The 18,847-nt window shown below is 43.9% G+C and overlaps 1 protein-coding gene across 3 annotated transcripts in view; it reads left to right on the top strand.

Annotated features, from left to right (window-relative positions):
• The window catches only part of LOC143930791 (uncharacterized), a 461,539-nt gene that overhangs the window by 18,161 nt on the left and 424,531 nt on the right, over window positions 1–18,847 (top strand). For all 3 annotated transcript variants that reach the window (XM_077455410.1, XM_077455401.1, XM_077455393.1), the window contains exon 2: window positions 6,891–7,072. In XM_077455410.1, the coding sequence (XP_077311536.1) occupies window positions 6,914–7,072 (159 nt within the window). In that variant the 5' untranslated portion in view covers window positions 6,891–6,913. The remainder of the gene's footprint in view (window positions 1–6,890; window positions 7,073–18,847) is intronic.

The raw sequence follows: 18,847 nt of genomic DNA, 5'->3' as shown, positions 1-18,847 counted from the left end.
CGACCATGCAAGTGGACATACAGTAGATGATGTAAAACAGCACTTAGTAACAGGGCCCCTCACGGGCTTGCTTCACTCGCCACGCTTCGGGCATGGCCTCCCTTCGCTCTGCAATTTTTTATTCTGTCTCTATGTCCACTTGGTTGGTGGGGCTTGAACTTGCGCAGACGCCGTTCATCTTCGGAGACTTTCAGCCTCTCCTTGTCCTCCGTACTGCGCAAGCGCAGTACAGGGCAGACACTAACTGACGGGGGACAGTATTCGACAAGACACCGGATCCAAAATTTTCCAACAACAAAATCTGATCGTTTACATTTCGATTGTGTGTAGACAATTCCAACGGACAAAGTGCCACGCATGCTCAGAATAAATTACGAGACGAAAGCTATTGGCTACTGCCCTCTTTACAGTCCTGTCGTACATGTTGTATGTCACCTCGTTCTGAACGATTGGATTTTCTGAAAACTTTGTGCGACCGTGTATATGCAAGACAAGTTTGGACCAAAATCCGTCTGAAAAAATCTAAAAGATTTGGTCGTCGGACTGTCCGACCGTGTGTACAGGGCATAAGAAGGGAACTGTGGGTGGCATTCATTTTTTAGATGATCAGATGTAGGGGCATTTATTTGTAAAGGGAGTATTGTTTTAGTGGCATTTGTAAGCAGGCTGTTTAGCCCTCATCTGCACTGGGCATTTAGCCCCTGTGCCTCAGATTCTGGCGTTTTCTTGCGGGTGGAAGCACAGGTCCATCGTACAGCCCTGCCAAAAGCCTGTAAAAGCTTAAGGCAGAAAAATGCTGCAGCTGGATACTGAACCTAATGCTTTAGAACGAATGCCCAGAACACAAGATATCTGTGTTCCAGCCATTGGTTTCTGAGCGCCAACAACCCTAAACGTATGCAGCCAGTGCAAGTCCAGACTGCTTGTTTGCTTTGGGATTTGTAGCGTTGTACATTCTGATCAATCCTACAATTTGATATTGTTTCTCCCTGTTTTTCTCCTTGAAAGATCATTTTGAAAAGTGAAATGTATTTGCCAAAATTATATCAAGCATATGTAGAAATAAACCTGGTTCCCTGTCATATACCCCATCTGCTTGTTAGTTATTGGCAAGGTAGTAGCTTTTTTTTTTTGCTTGCTTACATTATGGTTAAAGACAAACTCCAGCAAGAGTACTTGTCTCTCATATGGCCACATAAGGCCCCTTTCACACTGAGGCATTTTTCAGGCGCTACAGCGCGAAAAATAGTGCCTGTATAGCGCCTGAAAAAAGCGGCTCCTTTCACTCCAGTGTGAAAGCCGGAGGGCTTTCACACTGGAGGGTTGCGCTGGCAGGAAGGTAAAAAATGTCCTGCTAGCCGCATCTTTGGAGCGGTGAAGGAGTGGTGTATTCTCTGCTCCTAAACCGCTCCTACCCATTGAAATCAATGGGGCAGCATGGCTATACCGCACACCGCTCCTAAACTGCTCATACCCATTGAAATCAATGGGGCAGCATGGCTATACCGCCGGCAAGCGCAGCGCTTTGCGAGTGGTTTTAACCCTTTTTCAGACGCTAGCGGGGGGTAAAACAGCCCCGCTAGCGGCCGAATACCGCTGCTAAAATGACGGTAAATCGACGCTAAAAATAGCGCCGCTTTACCGCCGATGCCCGCACCGCCCTGCCCCTCAGTTTGAAAGGGCCCTAATGGAATTACATTCTACAAAACAAACGTCTCTTTGTTGCCACCTGCAGGGTACAAATGCAAAGCACAACGTACTTCTTGTGGGTGGTTACTCTTCCCTAGGGTGTCATGGCTGTGTTTGCATGGACCAGTATAACAAGTTTGGTATAAATGATGAAGCGGTCTTATCTTATATGAATCCTGCTGTTAGTCAGAATGATGCCCCATACACACGGTCGGACATTCCGACCACAAAATCCGTCTGATTTTTTCCGACGGATTTTGGCCGAAACTTGTCTTGCATACACACGGTCGCACAAAGTTGTCGGAAAATCCGATCGTTTGGAACGAGGTGACGTACAAAACGTACGACGGGACTACGTCTCCCAATTTTTTCTGAGCATGAGTGCCACTTTGTGCGTCGGAATTCTCTACACAATCGGAAAAAGTCCGATCGGATTTTGTTGTCGGAAAATTTTAGATCCAGCTCTCAAACTTATTCTGTGGGAAATTCCAACAGAAAAAGTCTGATAGAGCCCACACACGATCGGATTTTCCGACAACATAATCCGATCGGACTTTTTCCGTAGGAATGTCGGACCGCGTGTATGGGGCAAAGGGTAGTGGAATAGCTGAACATGACATTCACAATATTGATGATTGTGAAGTCGCCTAGATTTAAGAGAAGTGCAGGATTTAAAGCGATATTTAACCCCAAAACCCCAAAATATTGCAGCTTAGAAATCATTATGTGGTGGCTGCATTTGTTTTTTTTTTCTGTTTTTTTTTAGGCATTTACCATCGTTTACATAAAGAAATAAAAGCTAATCATTTTAAGCACCCTTGTCAGCATTAAATGATCTGTCACATCCCTGAAAACTTGCTGATTGGATCACTGGATGAAAATAGAAGAAAACCTAAAATAGAAAATCAACACAAACATCACATCTAAGAATTTGTGTGCTGCAATATAATAAATGTTTGCTTTTTAATACTACTTAATAAAAATACTGCTCAAAAAACTAATCATATATACCCATGTGGCTGTTCCGAGCCAGCTGCCAGTCCAGGCATCTGGGTGGATCCTGACCATATGGTTGGGATTTTTTTTAGAGTCTGGACTGGGTCTGTGATGTCAGTCAACAGTGTCAGTCAACAGTGGGCTTTAGCTTGTTGTCTGCTGAAAACAGGTCACAGGAGTGCAGAACTAAATGCATGCATGTGACCCTTATGCCGCGTACACACGGCCGGAATCATTCCGTTGGATAGTCTGATCGTGTGTGGGCTTCATCTGACTTTTTTCTTCAAAAATTCAGACGGACCTAGAAATAGAACCTGTTCCAATCTTTCCGACGGAATTAATTTCTAACGGGAAAACCGTTTGTCTGTATGCTGGTCCGACGGGCAGCTATTGGCTACTGGCTATTGAACTTCTTTTCTAGTCCTGTCGTACGCCATCGCGTTAGAAACTAACAGACTTTGGTGTGATCGTCTGTGGGCAAATCCGTTTGGTCGGAACTCTGTCGGGAAGACTGTTGGACCTTTTCTGCCAGAAAGTCTGGTTGTGTGTACGCGGCATCAGATGAAGTATAGCCAAAAAAGCTTAGACCTCTATGTTATTTTTTTTGTTATTGACTCTATTCTGGATGTGTCTATTCTTTCATAAACTATTTCTTGATCAAAAAGGAACTATTCTTTTATTTTTTTCGCTGAGGCACTGTTGTTTGCAACTGTTAATTCTGTTCCCTTGTTAAAGTGGTATTAACTTGCCTACTGGGCACTTAAACCCCCCTCCTGCCCAGACCAATTTTCGGATTTCGGTGCTCTCACACTTTGACAATTACTCAATCATGTAACACTGTACCCAAATGAATTTTTTGTCTTTTTTTCATACAAATACACTTTCATTTGGTGGTATTTGATCACCTCTGGGTTTTTTATTTTTTGCGCTATACATGAAAAAAGACCAAAATTTTTGAAAAAAAAGAATTTTTCTTTGTTTCTGTGATAAAATTTTGCAAATTATTATTTTTTTTTCATGAATTTTGGCCACAATTTATACTGCTACATATCTTTGGTACAAATAACCCAAATTAGTGGATATTATTTGGTCTTTGTGAAAGTTAGAGAGAGAAGGTTATTTCTCTCACATGACATGTGTATACCACAAATAATGTCCCAAAATACATTCTGCTACTCCTTCGGAGTACTACAATACCACATGTGTGGGACTTTTTCACAGCCTAGCCACTTAGAGAGGCCCAACATGCAGGGAGCGCCGTCACGTGTTCTAGGAGCATAAATTACACATCTAACTTGTTGACTACCTATTACACTTTCGAAGGCCCTGGAACACCAGGACAATGACACGTGACACTGACGTGGCACTGATGGCAGATGGCACTGATACGTGGCACTGATGGCATGTGACACTGGTGACAGATGGCACTAATACGTGGCACTGATGACACGCGACACCGATGACAGATGGAACTAATACGTGGCACTGATGACAGATGGCACTAATACATGTCACTGATGACAGATGGCACTAATGCGTGGCACTGATGACAGATGGCACTAATATGTGGCACTGATGACACCTGACACTGATGACACGTGACACTGACAGGTGGCACTGGGGACAGGTGGCACGGGGCAGGTGGCACTGATAGGTGGCACTGATAGGTGGCACTGGGGACAGGTGGTACTGGGGACAGATGACACTGATAGGTGGCACTGGGGACAGATGGCCCTGACAGGTGGCACTGGGGACAGGTGGGCATGTGTGTGTTTCATTGTGTGTGTGTGTTTCACTGTGTGTGTGTGTTTTACTGTGTGTGTTTCTCTGTGTGAGTGTTAACTTACTGTTCACTGATGCTGCAGCTGCAGCACAGAAGCTCTCCCTCCTCACACGCTGTCTCTGTGTAAGGAGGGAGAGCCAGCAATTAGAGATGATCTCATATGTTTACACTTGAGATCATCTCATTCGACACGCAGATCGAATCCTAAATGGCCGCTGGTGATTGGCCATTTAGCACGATCTGTGATTGCCTGTGTCCAAGGGACACAGCCAACACAGAATTTCCCCGATGCGTGCCCGCGGAGGCGCACAGAGGGGAAGTAAACAGGAAGGCGTACAGGGACGTCCACCCAGCAGTTAGCATCCACACTGTAGCTGTCTTTTGGCTATAGCACGGGTTGTGCTATGGTTAAAGTGGTTAAACCCAAAAGCAAAAAGGTAATATATTGCAGCTTACCAATCTCTATATGTGATGACTGCATTAGTTTGTTTTTGTGGGGCTTTTTTTTTTCTTTATTTCACCTGGTGATCCATCCAACAACATAGTTTCTGTCTTAGGCTGTCTGCAATTTGAATGAAGTAGTAAAGTAGACCCTCCTTTATAGGCACAGGAATGCATAGGATGCTCAGCAAAAGCACAATGGCAGCAAAGACATCCAGTGTGTCCCTGCACCCTATTCACCCTGTGCCTTTAACAGAGGGTGGACTCCCTCCAGGCATACCTGCCCTTTATCTATCCATTCCTATATGTATTCTTAGGATGGCGGCCCTAGAAATTTAGAGTTAGGAAGAGAGCTGGGCTTGGGAGTGTTCAGGGTCATAGTCCTAAGATCCCTTTCACACTGCCAGCGTTTTTCAGGCGCTACAGCGCTAAAAATAGCGACTGTATAGCGCTTGAAAAAAGCGGCTCCATTAAGTCCAGTGTGAAAGCCCGAGCAGTGCGCTGGCAGGGCATCAGAAAAAGTCCTGCCAGCAGCTTCTTTGGCGCGGTGAATTCACCACTTCTCCACCACTGCCCCCCATTGAAATCAATGGGGCAGCGCTGTGATACCGGTGGCAAAACCCTGCTCTTTTGCGGGCAGATTTAACCCCTTTTCGGCCGCTAGCGGGGATTTATTAAAGTGGTTGTAAACCCTTACAACTAACTTTGACCTACAGGTAAGCCTAGATTAAGGCTTACCTGTAGGTCTAATAAATATCTCCTAAACCTATACGGTTTAGGAGATATTTGCCGAAAGACAGGCACCGCTGTCTACGGCGCATGCACCGTAGACAGTGGCGCGCAAGTGCAATGAGCGCGCCGCTGTCAATGGCGATATGCCGTGAGTGGCGGGCATGCGCGGGAGTGACGTCATCGTGGCTTCACCGAATGACAGCGGCGGAGCAGCGAGACCCACCGAGAAGATGGATGCTCCAGACTACAGGGGACAGCGGTGACTTCGCTGGCTCCTGTGTCAGGTAAGTGACACATAATGGACTACTATGCCATGGATAGTAGTCCATTATGCTTTACCTTTGCAGGGAATCAAAGAGGAAGTAAACCCATCAGGGTTTACTTCCTCTTTAAACAACGGTAAAGCGGCACTAAAAATAGCGCTGCTTTACCGCCTACGCCCGGGGCGGCTCAGTGTGAAAGCCCTCTAACCCAACTGCTCAATCAAAACAGTGCAAAACACTCTCAGACCAAATTACTCTCAATCCAAGGTTTTACTGTACACTTTTCTGTTTATGCCTTTACTGCAATAAAGGATTCTTACTCCTTCTCATAAACTGTTTATACAGTACACTGATCTGTATATGCTCAGCTTAGTGTACAATCTTGGCATCTGCTGGGTGCCAGGATGAATTAACTCCCATGAGCATGCGTGGGAATTACGGCTAGCCTGGACAATCAATATGGCTGGCCTGGGAATCCCATACAGCCCTGGCTTCTTATAAGTCCTAGTAGTCTGAAAGGTGGGATCTTCCTGTCATAAGGGCCGGTTCACACCAGAAGGCAGTGCGGGAAACCCATGTTTCATGTGCGTCTCCCACACCATGTTCAAACCACACTGTATTTGCGATCTACAGAGGGTGTCAGTATTAAGTTAATGACACCCCTGTCGCAGGTTGCAAACGCAGTGCAGTAGTACCATGCAATGTGGTTGCAGTGAGTTTATATGAGTAGTGCATACTACTTTTGGTGTGGTGCGATTTTCAGTCTTTTTAAAGTGAATATACCGCGAGTTCCTGTGCGATTCCTGGTGTGAACCGGCCCTGAAACAGTATTTTCAGCTTATAAGGTAGTGCCCATCATGTGTCCTGGTGTTACTGCTGGTTTGTAATGCACACATTTATGAGAAATATATCAGTTTTAACTAGCATTTGCGCTGAACATTGTTGTACTACTGTCTTGTTTACCAATTGTTATTGCCTCTGTGTAGGGTCTGAGAAGGCTGAATTGGGAATGATGATGTCATCAGAGCAGCTCTTCTGTACTCTTCCAGTCCAGACCTTTACTAGAAAGAAGCATGGAGTCGCAAGAAAACTGACATTCAGTGCTTTTTCAGTGGGGGTGGAGTTTTACAGGCTACTGAAACCGGACTCTACTACTATCATTCCTCATGTAAGTTGCACTTTTTACAGTTCAGCCTGTGTTTATTAATTATTTTCTATTATCTTGGGTAGGGTTGCCACCTTATCCCTTTAAACCCAAACATATTACATATTACAAACAATTACCACCTAAATCAGCCACAGAACCTGTGTAATTAATATGTGTTCAGTTTACCCCAGGCTAAGGCTGCGTACACTCGTAAAGTTTTCTTTAGTTCAACCCAGTGGGCTGTACGAAAAAAAAAACGGAGCAATCACCATACTAACTAAGCGATTTTAGTGCAGCAATTTTCCATGCCTAACTATTGTGTTCGGACAGGGGGACTGCACCCCCGCCAGAATACATTGATAAGCACTTTCAGCTATTGGCTGCCAGCTGGCAGGAGGTTGAATGTGGATTCCTTTGAATGCAAATGCTGAAAACCCCTGCAAGGAAGGCTGAAAACCCCTTAAAAATAAGAATCCAGTGAGTGACCGAGTAGCAATGTCCTTAAGGCCGCATACACACGGGCGGACTGTCTGACGGACTTGGTCCGCTGAAACGTGTTTCAGCGGACAGTCCGCTCGTGTGTGGGCTTCAGCTGACTTTTTCAGCGGACAGTCTGGCGGACTAAGTCTTTCGGAATTTCCGTAATATTGTCCGTCCAACTTTGGTTTCAGCGGACAGTCCGCTCGTGAGTAGGCAAGTTGGACGGACTAAGTATGGCGCATGCTCAGAAAGGATTTACACGGCCGAAGGTTGCATTGCAGTGTATTGGATGTCGTATTTCTAGTCCCGTCGTACGTGCTGTACACGTCATCGCGCAAGCTTTCAGCGGACTGTCTGTTCATCGTGTGTGGTCAAGTCCGTTCATTCAAAAGTAGGACGGACTGTCTGTCGGATTGTCTGACGGACTTAGTTGGCCAGACAGTCCGCCCGTGTGTACGCGGCCTAAGGCTGTAGTAAACCTCTGGGTGTTGCTTTTAAAAAAAGCTGAAAGGCAAAGTCATAATGTGTTAGTATGCATCGCATACTAGCACAGTATTTGAAACTACCTGGAAACAAAGCCTTCCAGCAGAGCGCTGTCAATGCTGAAGGTGCTTCCATCTTCACCCGGTCTTCCTTCCGGGTTCGCAGACTCCGATTGTATGAGTGACCGGAGCCGTGATGACATCACTCCAGCGCATGCGTTCAGGAGCCACTGCACAGGACTCTGAAGGAATGGCCACCCGGGTGATGTCACTGGCTGCATGTCCAGTGAATATCTGCTAAACGGTGCACGTTTAGGAGATATTTACTGTATCTATAGATAAGCCTTATTATATCCTCACCTATAGGTAAAATTCATGTATGGGCACTTAGTTCCACTTTCATGCGCTACAACTTGAAGCTAGTTCTCACATTACCTAATCATATCTCATCTCCAGGCTTTGTCATCATACAACGCTCCGTGCAGAAGAAATGCTTTACCAAAAGTATTCTGGGAAACTTCCCAGAGAGTTGCTCTTTGGTTCCTCTTCACTACAGGAGATAGTAAAGATGGAGGAACCAGCGAGGCATATGAGTGACCATTTCTATGGAATGGAGTTGTGTTAGGCAGCTGGGCCGCAGGAGAGGTAAGTATTCAGTCTTTTCTTTACAGGCCATTTTTTTCACTTTAGATTGGAGTCAGGGTCACTTTACACTTTCCCTTACAGAGCTGTTCTGTATCATTATGTCGTCAGGTATCTGTATCGCATTTTGAAAGGGACTCAATCAACCAATTCATTAAGCATTTGGCTAACCCACAGGGTTTTTTCCATGTTTTTAGTTAAGTTAAATACTGAAGGATTCAGATTTTCCAGCTAATATAACATCCAGAACAAATTTATCTCTTTCATGTGGTGAAATCAAATTGACGTGTTTCTAATTTTGGTCCCTCCTGCTTAATGTTAGTATGGATACCGGGTTCAGATTTGTTGATCAACAGAGTAAAACAAATTGTCAATTAATTTGGCATTTGCATTTGATTTGAACTTTAATTAAGAAAGTAACGTTTAAAATACATGTTTTCTTTCACGAGTACGTAGTCCTATAAACGTATGTGCACATGAAATATATGTCAGCGTTGCCATAGCACTCACATCCCCAGCCTGAGCCAGCCTCTCGGGATCATGGGCTGTCTTGTCATTTTGTCTGCAATGTGGTGAGTGGTCAATAACACTGTTATTCCAGAAATGACCTATACGATGTTCTATAATTTTATGACTGTCATTAAAACATATGTCTGTTATTATGTACATATTGAGAAGGCTTTTAGAGCAGGTCATTGACCCAAAACATTTGTACCACACATCATTTGTCCTGTAATCAAGCAGCTGGAGGCCTCACACTGTGTAATTATATTGCTAAAAATTCTTCACAGAGAAGTTAAAATGTACTTGCTCATCCATTTATAAACTACAGAGCTGGCCTGACGAATCCTTTAGCTCACTGACTGCAAGACTTTTTTTTTTTCAAAGCTATTATGGCAGCCTGTAAAGAATTTCCATTGACTTCATTTTACTAGACTTCCCAACACCATTGCTGTTTAGATCTCTTAATGTAAACTTTTAACACATTTTTGTCTGACAAGGAAGAGGGCTAATATGCACATTTGCTCCTACACCAGAGACCAAGAAAACATTTTTGCTTGTGCTTGTACTGTTGTAGTAAAACTTAGCATTAGAGATCATTTTTGTTAAAGGAGAAGTACAGCCAAAGCTTATTTGTTTGTACTTCTCCTGTGTATCGCAGGAATGTACTTTTCTTTTGCACTCCTGAGACCTTTTTTCAGCTGAAAAGCCCGCTGTCGGCTGATGTCACAGAGCTGGTCCAGGTTCGGGAAAGATTGCAACCATATGTTCAGGATCCCCCCGCATGCTTAGATCAGGACCTGGCTCAGCGTGAGTCTGGGCTGGCCGCTCCCACCCCCTCCACAGCCCAGCACGGGGGGCAGAGCAGAGACCCGGTGACTGACAGTCACCAGCTCTCTACTCGCGGAGCTCTGAGAACTGAGCGATCTGTGGTGTTTGACCGCTCAGTTCTCAGTCTTAGAGCCAGCGTGGGACAGATGCAGCATCCCATACTTCTCTTTTAAGCCACTGAAAGTATAGCATAATTGCAACGCTTGCAGGTAAATATTGCCTTTCAAAGAGATCTCAGTACTCCTTCTGGCAATGCCTTCATCAGCCTTTCTCTCAGAATGCCAGCACTGTCTTAATTTAAGCATCATCTAGAATGCTGTCTCTGGGATAATGCAATCATCAAAGTCTCTGCACCTTGGCAATAGCCATTATGTTGGATGTGTGTATACAGGTTGTCCCACACAGCTCAACACTCTTGGTGATACTCCTCACTTTGTACATTGCCAAAAGATTGTCAACCTGTGCAAAGAAATTTGTTGAATGATCTTGGTGGCTATGAAAGACCAACATTTCTATACCTGGTGATAGCAAACTCTATCCTTGCAGTCTTGAGCCCAGAAGTCCTTCTTTTAATTTTTACAATCCTAAATCCCTGACCAGGTCATTTAATTCTGACTGTGTTATGAGATGAGGCTCACCAGACATACACAGTTCTAAATCCTGATCGTTGTCACTGTCCGTGCCTAGCTTGTGCATTGCAGTATCTGCATCTGTTTCGTCTAAGCTCCATTTCTCTGATGACTTTGGTACTGGCAGATTGCCGTCATGTGGCACTGGTCTCATGGCAGAAGGCAGATTGGGGCATTCAATTGATTTATTATTTTTAGCAGAGAAGCCAGCGACATTAGTCAGACAGAAGTAACAGTCTGTGACCTGATCATTCTGTTCTCGTTATATTGGTAAAGCAAACGGCAATGACTTCTGAGTTCCTCAAAGCCAGGCTCAGCGCATCTTGCACAACAAACGTGAGGAGCCCAGGCCTTGTCTTCATCACCAATCTTACAACTAAAGTACAGTTCATATGCTTTCTGAGCAAGTCCAGTCAGGGTGTCTTTTATGGTGTCTTTTGAGGCTTAAAGTGATTCTAAAGGCTCAAGGTTTTTTAACTTTATGCATGAAGGGAAAAACCATTCTGTGTGTGTTGCTCCCCCCCCCACAGCCCATTAATACTCACCTGAGCTGATCTTGATACAGCAATGTGCATGAGAGTCTTGGCTGTCCGGGGACTCCCTCTCCTCACTGGCTAGCACACCAGTGGGAGCCATTGGCTCCCACTGCTGTCAGTCACAGCCAGTGAGACAATAAGGAGAGAATAGGGGGTGGGGCTGAGCCACAGCTAATTGTGTCTTATGGACACCAGTGCCCCTATGGCAAGTGGCTTGTTTTGGGAGTGATGGTCAAGGGGGAGGAGCCTGGAGCTCCGGTAGGGAACCCGAAAAGAAAAGAAGTGGGGCTGCTCTGTGCAAAACAATTGCACAGAGCAGGTAAGTGTGACATGTTATTTTTTTTTTAAAGCTGAACCTTTAATACCATTTTAAGCATGTACTCACCACAATTTATTTTCCCTTTTATTTGTTGAGCTAGACAGACTTGTGTCTTTTTTCAACAAGACTAACTATAAAACTATGTAACAAATGCAACAGAATGTATCATGGTTGTTCCAACATTGGTGAGACATTTCTGCTGTCACCACTCATCCTATAGCAAGACTTGTTATGTACATGGAAAATACTATGCCTTGAAACAGTCACATAAAAATGCATAGAAACTGATCTCAATTAAATGAATACGAGTTCCACAAATGTTATGCAATGTGCCTTGACATGCAGGAGATACACAAAACATCTTATGATGCAAGCAAAAGTTAGTAAATTTAAAGTATAAATATAGATAAAACTTTTTTTTTTTCATTTTGGATAGATTAACCACTTTCAGACCGGACCAATTTGCTGGTCAAAGACCAGACCACTTTTTGCGATTTGGCACTGCGTCGCTTTAACTGACAATTGTGCGGACGTGGCTCCCAAACAAAATTGACGTCCTTTTTTTCCCCACAAATAGAGCTTTCGTTTGGTGGTATTTGATCACCCCTGCGGTTTTTATTTTTTGCGCTATAAACAAAAATAGAGCGACAATTTTGAAAAAAACGCATTATTTTTTACTTTTTGTTATAATAAATATCCCCCAAAAATATATAAAAAAAACATTTTCTTCCCTCAGTTTAGGCCGATACGTATTCTTCTACATATTTTTGGTAAAAAAATCGCAATAAGCGATTATTGATTGGTTTGCGCAAAAGTTATAGCGTTTACAAAATAGGGATAGTTTTATAGCATTTTTATTAATAATTTTTTATTATTTTTTTTTACTAGTAATGGCGGCGATCAGCGATTTTTATTGTGACTGCGACATTGTGGGGGACCCATCGGACATTTTTGACACATTTTTGGGACCATTGTCATTTATACAATAATCACTGCTATATAAATGCAGTGATTCCTGTGTAAATGACACTGGCAGTGAAGGGGTTAACCAGTGGGTGGCAGTGTAGGGGTTAAGTGTTCCTAGGGGCGTGTTACTAACTGTGGGGGGGTTGGGCTTTCATTTAGTGAACACTGATCTCTGCTCCAATCACATGGAGCAGAGATCAGCGTCACTAGTTGCTAGGCAGAATGGAGAAATGTTGTTTACAACGGCACTTCTCCATTCGGCCGCTCCGTGAGACGATCGCGGGGATGCCCGCGGCGAACGAGTCCGCGGGTCCCGCGACCGGACTCACGGGGTCCCGACCAGCGCGGGAGCGCGCCGCCGGCGGCGCGCTCCCGATGGCAGGGCGGCAAATTTAAAGGGACGTACATGTACGTCCATTTGCCTGCCCGTGCCATTCTGTCGACGTACATCGTCGTGCGCTGGTCGGCAAGTGGTTAAGGGAATGTTATAACCTCTGTCAGCTTATGTTGCCATCTGTGTCCCACTGTGGAAATATCCCTTTACTTCCTGTCCCATAGCCAAAACAGGAAGTGAAAGGAAATTCATGCAAATTAAGGGAATCCCTTGATCACCAGGACTAGTGTCCCCATTAGAAGATTTTCCCCTCTATTACTTTTCTGGGAATAACCCAAAAATTGGGATTTTATTTTACTTTTACTTTCAATGATAATGGTAAACAGTACAAATAGAGAGGGTGATTCTCCCTAGGGGGGACACAGACAGATGTTCTAATCCCTCTCTAATCCCTCTCCACTCTATCCATAACTAATACATACTTTAAAATTGATATAAGAAGAAATAGCAAAAACTGTTTTTTTTTTTTTATAAAACAATACGCGATGAGTTGATATAAAAGTTATTTTTCTAATTAGCAGCCAAAAATCTATAAGATACACTCAACAGTGTTAAAGAAGCAAAGTATTTGTTGTCCCGTGTATCCAGTCCTACTCAGCTATAATATACTAAGGAGATGAAGTGCAATTTGTGCTCTACTTCTATTGTGTGAATGACTCGTGATCTATACATTTTTATTTATTTTTTCCACAGAACGGGTTGTTGCCTCCTCTCCAAAGTGCAGGTTTTATGTTTGGGTTAATGCGAATTGTGTGTAGTAATGCTCTTCTTTAAAGCAGAGTTCCACCCAAAAGCTCTGCTTATCTGCCTCCTACCCCTTCCAGTGGCACATTTGACACCTTTCGTGGGGGGGGAAGCGGGTACCTGTTTTTGACAGGTACCCTTCCCTACTTCTGAAAGATCTCGCCGGGCCATTCATAAAGCGATGCATGCTTTGCACATGCGCAATAGGGAACCATTAACTGTGGTGCCAATATCGCTGGATTCCAGGACAGATAAGTGTCTTAACATTAAAAGTCAGCAGCTACAGTATGTGTAGCTACTGACTTTTAATTTTTCTCGGGTGGGGGGGGGGCTTGCGGAACTCTGCTTTAAATAAATACAATCCTCCACCCAACTATTGTGTATTTTAAAAGATACTGTATATTGGAGGGGATTTACTAAAACTGAAGAGTGCAAAATTGTGTGCAGCTCTGCATATAAACCAATCAGTTTTCAGGTTTTATTGTCAAAGCCTAAAGTGTTACTTAACCCACAACAGTAAAATCAGACTGTATATGCAGTAAAGCATGCTTGTTATACTCACTGTATCACTGTTAATCCTCCCCATTGTGTAAAAAGGCTGTTTGATCCTGTCTTCTCTGATCATCCCCTTCTTCTACTCTCCCCAATCCATCTCCTGATAACACAGAGGCTTTGGAGTCACTCTGCACAGGTTCAGTTTAGTGTACATTTATAGAGTTTTTTTCCTTAGGAGGGTGTATGTGATCAGTACAGGGCCAATCAGCACTGTCCAGACAGAGGTTCAGTGGTCATGCAGCCTCATAGGACAGTCACAGTACAAAGAAAACTCCTCTTACAAGCTTTAACCAAACACTGATAGAAGTAACAAGACTGCTACTGTATATACTGCTGATGAGAAAAGGTATTTAGCAGTTTATATCTACTAAAATAAATGCATTACCATGTCCATTTACTAACACTTTAATTGAACAAGCTTGAAGATAGAAGCTGCTTGGCTGCCATGCTCTGCTACACCAGATTCGGAGTGCTCCAGTTTTGGCCCATTGTGTGTGATCTTTCTTTACACGTCACAGACTATGTTTAAAGTGGTTGTAAACCCTTCCTCATACAGAGTATTGGTCTCAGGTGATACACAGAGATGAAACAAATACGCCTACATAAGTTGTACCTATTTATCTACAGTCCTCTTTTCGCTACATCTATTCAAAGTGCAGAATTTATAAAACTTGTGTGAACTGTCAGGAAAAAACAGGGCAGAGAGCTAAAGTTACAAAAAGGCATAAGCAACCTACCCAGGTAATAATACAAAAAGTGCTAAATGCAAGTGCAAATACACATGTACATAAACCATAAAATAAAGTGCTGGTGTGCAATACTAAAATAATCAAAGTATTAAAGTGATAAATGACTAAACATGATAACCTTATAAAAAGTCCATTAATTCTCAGAATAAACTAAGAGACGAAAGTTATTGGCTGCTGGCCCATTTATAGTCCCGACGTACGTGTTTGACGTCACCTCGTTCAGAACAATCGGATTTTCCAACAACTTTGTGTGACTGTGTGTATGCAACACAAGTTTCGGCCAAAATCTGTCAGAAAAAATCCAACGGATTTTGTGGTCGTAATGTCCGACCGTGTGTACAGGGCATTACACTCGTGCCCCCCACTTGTGCTGCACTCACCAGATGACTCTACTCATCAAAGGGTAATTCGCCTCCACAGTAACAAATTACTGTAAATGGGGTCCTTACGGCAGCCTTCTAAGTCTCCTTCACCCAATGTGCTCATGAAAAGACAATAATAAAGCCCATAGCGTAACTCTGTATAACTCTTGTTTATTGGGTTCCTTTGGTCGTTGCATTACATTAGGGGAGCAAGACTGAAACAAAGGCTGGAGTTCTAGTTCAATACCTGCTGATCAGCACTGCAAGACAGCAGTGTATATAAAAAAAATGGCAGTTGCTCCTTTATACAGTACAATGCAATTTGCAAATGCAGGTAATCCAGGTGAAGCGGCACAAACATGTATTTTTCAAAACTGCTGTTATGTGATCTCTATTAGGTTTTACTTTGTTAAAGTCTAGCTCCAGGCAAATTTTTTTCAGTTTCAGACAAAGTGGGAAAAGGATAGAACCCATTGGAGGATATTTTGCCTCACTTCCTTTTGGCACAGATGGCAACACAATTCTTTATACCCTCTAGGGGTAAGCTTGGGCTGTTGATACTTTATGAATAAATACATTCTTCATAGTCTCTGTGCATTTGGTTTGGCTATCCTGTTTGCCCTCTGCTTAACTTTTTTGGGGAAAAGTGACCACATTCATTGGAAATAAAAGTGATGAGAAATCTCAAATTTCCTCCCTCATCTTCCAGAACAGCTTACTTGAGAGATTATTTATTTATTTATTACAGGTACTTATATAGCAATGCTTTACATATATACTGGACTCTTACATCAGTCCCTGCCCCCAAGGATTATACAATCTAAGGTCCCTAGCCCAGATTCATACATACTAGGGCCAATTTGGACTGGAGACAATTTTGCTACCAGTATGTCTTTGGAGTGTGGGAGGAAGCCTACACAGGCGCAGGGAGGATATGTAAACTCAGTGCAGGTAGTGCTGTAGGTGGGATGTGAACCAACCACTCTGGTGCTTCTAAGCGGAAGTGCTAACCACTTAGATCTGTGCTGACCTATGATAAGATGATTGGCTCTGACCTCTCAGGGAACACAAATCAAAAAGAACTCCCCTTTGCAATTATACTTGCCTCAGGTTGAGAGGTCTTGCCTCAGGTCTACTTGCCGCAGGTTGAGAAGACTTCAGGAGCTCGGCTCCCCTATAGATCCCTGGTGTTGTAGTGGCGATTTTGGCCGCTGCTGGGGAGAGGAGTTAGCCCCTGTACACACGGTCGGAGATTTCGACAACCAAATCCGTCGGATTTTGTCCGTCGGATCTTGTTCGAAACTGTTGCATACACACGGTCGGACTAAGTTGTCGAAAAATCCGATCTTTCAGAACGCGATGGCGTAATTTCGTTACGATGGGACTACATTCAGGCTAGTAGCCAATAGCTTTGATGTAGGAATTTGATCTGAGCATGCGTGGCACTTGGTCCGATCAAAATTCGCTACACATGATCGGATTAGGTCCGACCGGCCCAGTTGGTCGGGAAATATTTCCAACAAGTTGGAAAATTGGGTCCGACGGATATTCCGACGGAATCAGTCCGATGCATACCACACACAGTCGGATTATCTGACGACGCGGTCCAATAGGACACATTCCGACGGATTCTCCGACCGTGTGTACAGGGGCTAAGAGGGGATTTCCTCTCATTTTGGACATATTTCTTCACTTCCTGTGTGTGTGTGTGTGTGCAACAGAAAGGGAGTGTTAAAAATCCCTTGGAAATATAGGAAAGGTGCGAGAGTGACATTCAATAGCGTTCAAAAACGCTTGTTTTTTCATTTAGAAATAGCCTGTATCCAGGGGCGATCATCTGTCCCCAACTACAGATAATCAGTCCATTTGCAATTACATCCGAATACCCATGGACAGCAGTATCAGCTGCCAGACTGTCAACTGGGAATCTCTTCTGGTTTTGTCTTTCATGGGTTTGCCCTTCCATGTGCTCCTTGCTGGGAAGGCCAGTTATAGGTGGGGGCAGAGGCCATCTCTTTGTTACTGCTCTAAATTTGGTCAGGGGACACACAGGGCACCTTTGCTGACATTGTTCTATATGCTGGGTATCCAATGTGCCCCTGTGCCTGGGACTGGGCTACCTCCAGGCCCACCTGCCCCTTATCTATCCATTAGAATGCTTGTGCTACCACTGTGGAGACCCTGATAAATTTAGTAGTGTTAGCCCTGGTTCACATTGGTGCATTTTGACATGCGATTTGAAATGTCAAAATGGCAATGGCGCGATCCTAATCAGTGCGGCGCTGCATTTGCGGTGCCGCGCCGATATCAAAAAGTAGTTTCTGTACTAATTTTTGCGATTTTGGGGTGCGATTTCCGTTGACATCTGTGCAGAACATTCTGCACAGATGTATGTGAAATTGCTGCCGAAATTGGGACTGACATGTGGGAGCGAAATCTTCAGCTGAACTCGCATGGCTTCATTCTTGCAGCTCTATGTGAACCAGGGCTAAGGGCCGCAAGCGATACAGGGTGCCGTGAAGTTTGCTAACTAAACCCTTGTTTTTAACTCAGACTGTTGTACAGGTTAATTCGGATGGTAAGCAGACAAGTTGATGAGTTGAGCTGGGAATTTCCTCTGATTTTTGTCTTTCATGCTGTCGGCCTGTCATTGCTTTGTACAGGTTGAACGGTTGTAACTTTTCACATCTAGCTGTAAATCCAGACCCAGCAATAAAATAGATTCATGATACAGCTGTGACTAAAAGTCCTGTGTGATTGACCCTAATGCCACGTACACACGACCAGCCTTTCGTACGTTTTGAACGTGATGACGTAAGACGGGGCTAAAAAAGGAAGTTCAATAGCCAGTAGCCAATAGCTTTCATTGTGTCGTATTTGGTCCGTCGGACCTGCATAGAGACGAACGGTTTTCCCGATAGGAATTGAGTCCGTCGGACAGATTTGAAACATGTTCTATTTCTAGGTCCGTCAAATTTTTTTATGAAAAACAATCGGATTAGCCCACGTGGATTGTCCGACGGACTGATTCCATCGGACCTAGTCTGCCGGAAAGTCCGGTTGTGTGTACGCAGCATTAGGCTTGGTACATTCTATTATTTTATTCTTTTCATTCAACCCAGCGAGCTGAAAGAAAAAAAAACTGAGAATCTTCGGAGGAGCTCGCTGTACTAACTTTGCATAATTAGTACAGCGAGCCAAGCTTTTGTGTTCTTACAGGGGGACTGCTCCCCTGCAAGAACACACCAGTGATCAGATGCCGATCAGGTGCTGGTTTTCCGTCATGCCCGTTTGACAGAAGCCACACAGGTTGCTGTACACGCTGACTGATCATTGCCTGGTTTCTTTTGAACCAGCCAATATTCGGCCTTACCAGCCTTTAGACAACTGGTAGCTACTCAATTTTCCACCTCTGTTAAACCCAATCTAGGCTTCTTCTAGAGCTGCACTATTATAATTTTTACTAAAATTTAGATGAGATTAGTGGAAAGCAGGATGATTGGGAACGGAGATGCTAAACTGTCACCTCTTTCATTGTTTGATCAAATTTGAGGTCATGTTGTCTCACTGATAATTCATTGCTTCCTGACATCCAGCGAGGTGGTG

Source organism: Lithobates pipiens, unplaced genomic scaffold (assembly GCF_037356315.1).
Source record: "Lithobates pipiens isolate NorthernLeopardFrog02 unplaced genomic scaffold, aLitPip1_a1.2 Scaffold_10, whole genome shotgun sequence".
NCBI classification, from domain to species: Eukaryota; Metazoa; Chordata; class Amphibia; order Anura; family Ranidae; genus Lithobates; species Lithobates pipiens.
The sequence above is the reverse complement of the archived record's forward strand: the minus strand, read 5'-3'. Positions and strand labels throughout refer to the sequence as shown.